The following is a 10,213-nucleotide window of genomic DNA, read 5'->3' on the forward strand; positions in this document are numbered from 1 at the left end:
GGGACAGACCCGTCCCCACCAGTACTGTACCCCAGCGTTATACAGGGACAGACCCGTCCCCACCAGTACTGTCCCCCAGCGTTATACAGTGACAGACCCGTCCCCACCAGTACTGTCCCCCAGCGTTATACAGAGACAGACCTGTCCCCACCACGACTGTACCCCAGTGTTATTCAGGGACAGACCCGTCCCCACCAGTACTGTACCCCAGTGTTATACAGGGACAGACCTGTCCCCACCAGTACTGTACCCCAGTGTTATACAGAGACAGACCCGTCCCCACCAGTACTGTCCCCCAGCGTTATACAGAGACAGACCTGTCCCCACCACGACTGTACCCCAGTGTTATACAGGGACAGACCTGTCCCCACCAGTACTGAACCCCAGTGTTATACAGGGACAGACCCGTCCCCACCAGTACTGAACCCCAGTGTTATACAGGGACAGACCCGTCCCCACCAGTACTGTACCCCAGTGTTATACAGGGACAGACCCGTCCCCACCAGTACTGTCCCCCAGTGTTATACAGTGACAGACCCGTCCCCACCAGTACTGTCCCCCAGCGTTATACAGTGACAGACCCGTCCCCACCAGTACTGTCCCCCAGCGTTATACAGAGACAGACCTGTCCCCACCACGACTGTACCCCAGTGTTATACAGAGACAGACCTGTCCCACCAGTACTGTACCCCAGTGTTATACAGGGACAGACCCGTCCCCACCAGTACTGTACCCCAGTGTTATACAGGGACAGACCCGTCCCCACCAGTACTGTAGCCCAGTGTTATACAGTGACAGACCCGTGCCCACCAGTACTGTACCCCAATGTTATACAGGGACAGACCGGTCCCCACCAGTACTGCACCCCAGTGTTATACAGTGACAGACCCGTCCCCACCATAGAACATAGAAGGATACAGCGCAGTACAGGCCCTTCGGCCCTCGATGTTGCGCCGACCGAGTCCTACCTAACCTATACTAGCCCAATAACTTCCAAATGCCTATCCAATGCCCGCTTAAATGAACATAAAGGAGAGTTCACCACTGATACGGGCAGGGCATTCCATGAACTCACAACCCGCTGTGTGAAGAATCTCCCCCTAACATCTGTCCTATACCTACCACCCCTTAATTTAAAGCTATGTCCCCTAGTAACACCTGACTCCATTAGCGGTAAAAGGTTCTTAGTATCTACCCTATCTAAACCCCTAATCATCTTATACACTTCTATCAGATCTCCCCTAAACCTTCTCTTCTCCAATGAGAACAGCCCCAAGTGCCTCAGCCTTTCCTCATAAGATTTTCCTACCATTCCAGGCAACATCCTGGTAAACCTCCTCTGCACTCGTTCTAAAGCTTCCACATCCTTCCTATAGTATGGCGACCAAAACTGCACACAATACTCCAGATGAGGCCTCACCAGAGTCTTATACAACTGCAACATGACCTCAGGACTCCGGAACTCAATTCCTCTGCCAATAAAGCCCAGTACACCATATGCCTTCCTCACAGCACTATTTACCTGGGTGGCAACTTTCAGAGATCTGTGTACATGGACACCAAGATCCCTCTGCTCATCCACACTACCAAGTAGCCTACCATTAGCCCAGTAATCCAACATCTTGTTATTCCTACCAAAGTGAACGACTTCGCACTTAGCTACATTGAATTCCATTTGCCACATTTCCGCCCAGCTCTGCAACTTATCTATATCCCGCTGTAACCTACCACTTCCTTCCTCACTATCCACAACTCCACCGACTTTCGTGTCATCCGCAAACTTGCTTACCCAGCTTTCAAGTCCTTCCTCTAGATCATTTATAAAGATAACAAAAAGCAATGGTCCCAAAACAGATCCTTGTGGTACACCGCTAGTAACTTCGCTCCAAGATGAACATAATCCATCAACTACTACCCTCTGTCTCCTTCCAGCCAGCCAATTCCTAATCCAAACCTCTAATGTATCCTCAATGCCATACCTCCGAAGTTTTAGCATTAGCCTACCATGGGGAACCTTATCGAACGCCTTACTAAAATCCATATACACAACATCTACTGCTTTACCCTCATCCACTTCCATAGTCACCTTCTCAAAGAACTCAATAAGGTTTGTGAGGCACGACCTGCCCTTCACAAAACCATGCTGGCTATCCCTGATCACGTTATTCCTACCCAGATGTTCATAAATCTTATCCCTTACCATTCTCTCTAAGACTTTGCCCACCACTGAAGTCAGACTCACTGGCCTATAGTTACTAGGGCTATCCCTACTCCCTTTCTTGAACAATGGGACCACATTCGCTATCCTCCAGTCCTCTGGTACTATTCCCGTTGACAATGACGACATAAAAATCCAGGCCAATGGCTCTGCTATCTCCTCCCTAGCTTCCCATAGGATCCTGGGGTAAATGCCATCAGGCCCAGGAGACTTATCTATATTCATCCTTTCCAATATTCCCAAAACCTCTTCCCTGCATATTTCCAGGGCATCCATTCTAATTATTTGTGATTCCATATTCACATCAGCAACAGTGTTCTGTTCCTGAGTGAATACTGATGAAAAGTACTGATTTAATGTCTCTCCAATCTCCTCCGCCTCCACACACAACTTCCCACTACTATCCTTGACTGGACCGATACCTACCCTAGTCATCCTTTTATTCTTGACATACCTATAGAAAGCCTTTGGGTTTTCCCTAATCCTACCAGCTAAAGACTTTTCATGTCCCCTTCTCGCTTTTCTTAGCTCCCTCTTTAGCTCCTTCCTGGCTACCTTATAACTCTCAATCGCCCCTACTGAACCTTCACGCCTCATCTTTACATATGCCGCCTTCTTCCCTTTCACAAGGGACTCCAATTCCTTACTAAACCACGGCTGCCTCACAAGGCCCTTTACACCATGCCTGACTGGTACATACCTATCGAGGACACGCAGTAGCTGCTCCTTGAACAATCTCCACATCTCATTAGTGTTCTTCTCCTGAAGCCTGTTTTTCCAATCCACACAACCTAAGTCATGCCTCACTGCATCATAATTTCCCTGCCCCCAGCTATAGCTCTTGCCCTGCTGCGCACGATTATCCCTCTCCATCACTAAAGTAAAAGTCACCGAGTTGTGGTCACTGTCCCCGAAGTGCTCACCTACCTCCAAGTCTAACACCTGGCCTGGTTCATTACCTAGAACCAAATCCAATATAGCCTCCCCTCTTGTTGGCCTGTCGACATATTGTGTCACTGTATAACACTGTACCCCAGTGTTATACAGTGACAGACCCGTCCCCACCAGTACTGTACCCCAGTGTTATACAGAGACAGACCCGTCCCCACCAGTACTGTACCCCAGTGTTATACAGGGACAGACCCGTCCCCACCAGTACTGTACCCCAGTGTTATACAGAGACAGACCCGTGCCCACTAGTACTGTACCCCAGTGTTATACAGTGACAGACCCGTGCCCACCAGTACTGTACCCCAGTGTTATACAGGGACAGACCCGTGCCCACCAGTACTGTACCCCAGTGTTATACAGGGACAGACCCGTCCCCACCAGTACTGTACCCCAGTGTTATACAGTGACAGACCCGTCCCCACCAGTACTGTACCCCAGTGTTATACAGGGACAGACCCGTCCCCACCAGTACTGTACCCCAGTGTTATACAGTGACAGACCCGTGCCCACCAGTACTGTACCCCAGTGTTATACAGGGACAGACCCGGGCCCACCAGTACTGTACCCCAGTGTTATACAGGGACAGACCCGTCCCCACCAGTACTGTACCCCAGTGTTATACAGTGACAGACCCGTCCCCACCAGTACTGTACCCCAGTGTGATACAGTGACAGACCCGTCCCCACCAGTACTGTACCCCAGTGTTATACAGGGACAGACCCGTCCCCACCAGTACTGTACCCCAGTGTTATACAGAGACAGACCCGTGCCCACCAGTACTGTACCCCAGTGTTATACAGGGACAGACCCGGGCCCACCAGTACTGTACCCCAGTGTTATACAGGGACAGACCCGTCCCCACCAGTACTGTACCCCAGTGTTATACAGTGACAGACCCGTGCCCACCAGTACTGTACCCCAGTGTTATACAGTGACAGACCCGTGCCCACCAGTACTGTACCCCAGTGTTATACAGTGACAGACCCGTGCCCACCAGTACTGTACCCCAGTGTTATACAGGGACAGACCCGTGCCCACCAGTACTGTACCCCAGTGTTATACAGGGACAGACCCGTCCCCACCAGTACTGTACCCCAGTGTTATACAGTGACAGACCCGTCCCCACCAGTACTGTACCCCAGTGTGATACAGTGACAGACCCGTCCCCACCAGTACTGTACCCCAGTGTTATACAGGGACAGACCCGTCCCCACCAGTACTGTACCCCAGTGTTATACAGAGACAGACCCGTGCCCACCAGTACTGTACCCCAGTGTTATACAGTGACAGACCCGTGCCCACCAGTACTGTACCCCAGTGTTATACAGGGACAGACCCGTGCCCACCAGTACTGTACCCCAGTGTTATACAGGGACAGACCCGTCCCCACCAGTACTGTACCCCAGTGTTATACAGTGACAGACCCGTCCCCACCAGTACTGTACCCCAGTGTTATACAGTGACAGACCCGTCCCCACCAGTACTGTACCCCAGTGTTATACAGGGACAGACCCGTCCCCACCAGTACTGTACCCCAGTGTTATACAGTGACAGACCCGTGCCCACCAGTACTGTACCCCAGTGTTATACAGGGACAGACCCGTGCCCACCAGTACTGTACCCCAGTGTTATACAGGGACAGACCCGTGCCCACCAGTACTGTACCCCAGTGTTATACAGGGACAGACCCGTCCCCACCAGTACTGTACCCCAGTGTTATACAGTGACAGACCCGTCCCCACCAGTACTGTACCCCAGTGTTATACAGGGACAGACCCGTCCCCACCAGTACTGTACCCCAGTGTTATACAGGGACAGATCCGTCCCCACCAGTACTGTACCCCAGTGTTATACAGAGACAGACCCGTCCCCACCAGTACTGTACCCCAGTGTTATACAGAGACAGACCCGTCCCCACCAGTACTGTACCCCAGTGTTATACAGAGACAGACCCGTCCCCACCAGTACTGTACCCCAGTGTTATACAGGGACAGACCCGTGCCCACCAGTACTGTACCCCAGTGTTATACAGGGACAGACCCGTCCCCACCAGTACTGTACCCCAGTGTTATACAGTGACAGACCCGTCCCCACCAGTACTGTACCCCAGTGTGATACAGTGACAGACCCGTGCCCACCAGTACTGTACCCCAGTGTTATACAGGGACAGACCCGTGCCCACCAGTACTGTACCCCAGTGTTATACAGGGACAGACCCGTCCCCACCAGTACTGTACCCCAGTGTGATACAGTGACAGACCCGTCCCCACCAGTACTGTACCCCAGTGTTATACAGTGACAGACCTGTCCCCACCAGTACTGTACCCCAGTGTTATACAGGGACAGACCCGTCCCCACCAGTACTGTACCCCAGTGTTATACAGGGACAGACCCGTCCCCACCAGTACTGTACCCCAGTGTTATACAGAGACAGACCTGTCCCCACCAGTACTGTACCCCAGTGTAATACAGGGACAGACCTGTCCCAACCAGTACTGTACCCCAGTGTTATACAGGGACAGACCTGTCCCCACCAGTACTGTACCCCAGTGTTATACAGGGACAGACCTGTCCCAACCAGTACTGTACCCCAGTGTTATACAGGGACAGATCCGTCCCCACCAGTACTGTACCCCAGTGTTATACAGAGACAGACCTGTCCCCACCAGTACTGTACCCCAGTGTAATACAGGGACAGACCTGTCCCAACCAGTACTGTACCCCAGTGTTATACAGGGACAGACCTGTCCCCGCCAGTACTGTACCCCAGTGTTATACAGGGACAGACCTGTCCCAACCAGTACTGTACCCCAGTGTTATACAGGGACAGACCTGTCCCCACCAGTACTGTACCCCAGTGTTATACAGTGACAGACCCGTCCCCGTCAGTACTGTACCCCAGTGTTATACAGTGACAGACCTGTCCCCACCAGTACTGTACACCAGTGTAATACAGGGACAGACCTGTCCCAACCAGTACTGTACCCCAGTGTTATACAGGGACAGACCTGTCCCCGCCAGTACTGTACCCCAGTGTTATACAGGGACAGACCTGTCCCCACCAGTACTGTACCCCAGTGTTATACAGGGACAGACCCGTCCCCACCAGTACTGTACCCCAGTGTTATACAGAGACAGACCCGTCCCCACCAGTACTGTACCCCAGTGTTATACAGAGACAGACCTGTCCCCACCAGTACTGTACCCCAGTGTAATACAGGGACAGACCTGTCCCAACCAGTACTGTACCCCAGTGTTATACAGGGACAGACCTGTCCCCACCAGTACTGTACCCCAGTGTTATACAGGGACAGACCTGTCCCAACCAGTACTGTACCCCAGTGTTATACAGGGACAGATCCGTCCCCACCAGTACTGTACCCCAGTGTTATACAGAGACAGACCTGTCCCCACCAGTACTGTACCCCAGTGTAATACAGGGACAGACCTGTCCCAACCAGTACTGTACCCCAGTGTTATACAGGGACAGACCTGTCCCCGCCAGTACTGTACCCCAGTGTTATACAGGGACAGACCTGTCCCAACCAGTACTGTACCCCAGTGTTATACAGGGACAGACCTGTCCCCACCAGTACTGTACCCCAGTGTTATACAGTGACAGACCCGTCCCCGTCAGTACTGTACCCCAGTGTTATACAGTGACAGACCTGTCCCCACCAGTACTGTACACCAGTGTAATACAGGGACAGACCTGTCCCAACCAGTACTGTACCCCAGTGTTATACAGGGACAGACCTGTCCCCGCCAGTACTGTACCCCAGTGTTATACAGGGACAGACCTGTCCCCACCAGTACTGTACCCCAGTGTTATACAGGGACAGACCTGTCCCCACCAGTACTGTACCCCAGTGTTATACAGAGACAGACCTGTCCCCACCAGTACTGTACCCCAGTGTTATACAGCGACAGACCCGTCCCCACCAGTACTGTACCCCAGTGTTATACAGGGACAGACCTGTCCCCACCAGTACTGTACCCCAGTGTTATACAGAGACAGACCTGTCCCCACCAGTACTGTACCCCAGTGTTATACAGCGACAGACCCGTCCCCACCAGTACTGTACCCCAGTGTTATACAGGGACAGACCTGTCCTGACCAGTACTGTACCCCAGTGTTATACAGGGACAGACCCGTCCCCACCAGTACTGTACCCCAGTGTTATACAGGGACAGACCTGTCCTGACCAGTACTGTACCCCAGTGTAATACAGGGACAGACCTGTCCCCACCAGTACTGTACCCCAGTGTGATACAGTGACAGACCCGTCCCCACCAGTACTGTACCCCAGTGTTATACAGGGACAGACCTGTCCCCACCAGTACTGTACCCCAGTGTTATACAGGGACAGACCTGTCCCCACCAGTACTGTACCCCAGTGTTATACAGTGACAGACCTGTCCCCACCAGTCCTGTACCCCAGTGTTATACAGTGACAGACCCGTCCCCACCAGTACTGTACCCCAGTGTTATACAGAGACAGACCTGTCCCCACCAGTACTGTACCCCAGTGTTATGCAGGGACAGACCTGTCCCCACCAGTACTGTACCCCAGTGTTATACAGGGACAGACCTGTCCCCACCAGTACTGTACCCCAGTGTTATACAGAGACAGACCTGTCCCCACCAGTACTGTACCCCAGTGTTATACAGGGACAGACCTATCCCCACCAGTACTGTACCCCAGTGTTATACAGGGACAGACCTATCCCCACCAGTACTGTACCCCAGTGTTATACAGTGACAGACCCGGTGATTATTATGGTCTAGCCGCTCTCACTTACACGTTGCTAGGGGACGGTTCTCCATCCTCCCGGCCACAGTCTCTCCGCCATCCGCCAGCAGCACACTTCCGCTTCCGGTTCACCCGACGTCAGCGTGACCTCCCGTTTCAATCTCTTAAAGGCGCTTATGTCCCAACAGCATCTCCTCAGTAACCCCTTAGTTTCCTCTCAGTATCCCCTCAGTATACCCTCAGTTTCCTCTTAGTAGCCCCTCAGTAACACCTCAGTGTCCCCTCAGTAACCCCTCAGTTTCCTCTTAGTAGCCCCTCAGTAACACCTCAGTGTCCCCTCAGTAACCCCTCAGTTTCCTCTTAGTAGCCCCTCAGAAACCCCTCAATATCCCCTCAGTGTCCTCCCAGTATACCCTCAGTGATCCTTAGTATCTTCTCAGTAACCCCTCAGTATCCCCTCAGTGTCCCCTCAGTATCCCCTCTGTCCTCTCAGTAACCCCTCAGTGGCCCCTCAGTGTCCTCTCAGTATCCTCTCAGTGTCCCCTGAGTATCCCCTGAATATCCCCTCAGTTACCTCTCAGTAACCCCTCAGTGTCCCCTCAGTAACCCCTCAGTGTCCCCTAAGTGTCCTCTCAGTAACCCCTCAGTATTCGTTCAGTAACCCTTCCATATCCCTTCAGTAATTCCTCAGTATCCCCTCAGTGTCCTCTCAGTAATCCTTCAGTAGCCCCTCAGTGTCCTCTCAGTAACCCCTCAGTGTCCTCTCAGTATCCCCTCAGTGTCCCCTCAGTAATCCTTCAGTAACCCCTCAGTGGCCTGTCAGTAACCCCTCAGTGTCCTCTCAGTATCCCCCCAGGATCCCCTCAGTGGCCCCTCAGTAACCACTCAGTGTCCCCTCAGTATCCCCTCGGTATCCATTCAGTAACCCCTCAGTATCTCTTCATTCTTAATGACGGGCTTATGCCCGAAACGTCGAATTTCCTGTTCCTTAGATGCTGCCTGACCTGCTGCGCTTTTCCAGCAACACATTTTCAGCACTGATCTCCCGCATCTGCAGACCTCACTTTCTCCTCAAAGATTTTAACCTACTGCAAATCCTCTTGGAAGGATGCCTTCCTTGAAGAAGCTCTCTTCCTCCCTCTACAAGGATTTCAGTGAGTCCCTCTCTCACTGCAACCCCCAGGTCATCTCCTCTGCACAGAAGCTCTTCAGCCACGTTCAACACTTTAACTCCCCCTCCCACTCCACCAAGGACATGCATGTCCTTGGACTCCTCCATCGCCAGAACATAACAACACGACGGTTGGAGGAAGAGCGCCTCATCTTCCACCTGGGAACCCTCCAACCACAAGGGATAAACTCAGATTTCTCCAGTTTCCTCATTTCCCCTCCCCCCACCTTGTCTCAGTCGATTCCCTCGAACTCAACACCGCCCTCCTAACCTGCAATCTTCTTCCTTACCTCTCTGCCCCCACCCCACTCTGGCCTATCACCCACACCTTGACCTCCTTCCACCTATCACATCTCCATCGCCCCTCCCCTAAGTCCCTCCTCCCAACCTTTTATCTTAGCCTGCTGAACACACTTTCCCCCTTTCTGATGAAGGGTTTATGCCCGAAATGTCGAATTTCCTGTTCCTTGGATGCTGCCTGACCTGCTGCGCTTTTCCAGCAACACATTTTCAGCTCTGACCTCACTTTCTCCATCCCTTCAATAACCCCTCAGTGTCCACTCAGTAACCCCTCAGTGTCCTCTCAATAACCTCTCAGTATCCCCTTAGAAACCTTTCAGTAACTCCTCAGTGGCCCCCTCAGTATCCCCTCAGTGTCCTTTCAGTAACCTCTCAGTGACCCCTCAGTAACCTCTCAGTATCCCCTCAATGTCCCTTTCGTAACCCTTCAGTAACCCTTCAGTGTCCTCTCAATAACCCCTCAGTGGCCCCTAAGTATCCCCTCAGTAGCCTCTCAATAACCCCTCAGTGTCCTCTCAGTGTACCCTCAGTGTTCCCTCAATGTCACTTCAGTGTCCCTTCACTGTCCCCTCAGTATCCCTTCAGTGTTCCCTCTGTATCCCCTCAGTGGCCTCTCTGTATACACTCAGTTTCCTCTCAGTAATCCCTCAGTGTCTTCTCAGTATCCCCTCAGTGTCCTCTCAGTAACCCCTCAGTGTCCTCTCAGTAACCCCTCAGTATCCCCTTAGTAACCTTTTAGTAACTCCTCAGTGGCCCCTCAGTGTCCCCTCAGTAACCTCTCAGTATCCCCTCAATGTCCCCTTCGTAACCCTTCAGTAA

General features: G+C 52.4%; 1 protein-coding gene across 1 annotated transcript in view; it reads right to left on the reverse strand.

Annotated features, from left to right (window-relative positions):
* Nucleotides 1–8,036, reverse strand: part of trappc10 (trafficking protein particle complex subunit 10) — an 88,239-nt gene extending 80,203 nt beyond the window's left edge. The window contains exon 1 of the mRNA XM_060833874.1: nucleotides 7,973–8,036. Within this exon, the coding sequence (XP_060689857.1) occupies nucleotides 7,973–7,997 (25 nt within the window). The 5' untranslated portion in view covers nucleotides 7,998–8,036. The remainder of the gene's footprint in view (nucleotides 1–7,972) is intronic.
* Between the last annotated feature and the right edge of the window lie 2,177 nt (nucleotides 8,037–10,213).

Source organism: Hemiscyllium ocellatum, chromosome 12, assembly GCF_020745735.1.
Source record: "Hemiscyllium ocellatum isolate sHemOce1 chromosome 12, sHemOce1.pat.X.cur, whole genome shotgun sequence".
Taxonomy (NCBI): Eukaryota; Metazoa; Chordata; class Chondrichthyes; order Orectolobiformes; family Hemiscylliidae; genus Hemiscyllium; species Hemiscyllium ocellatum.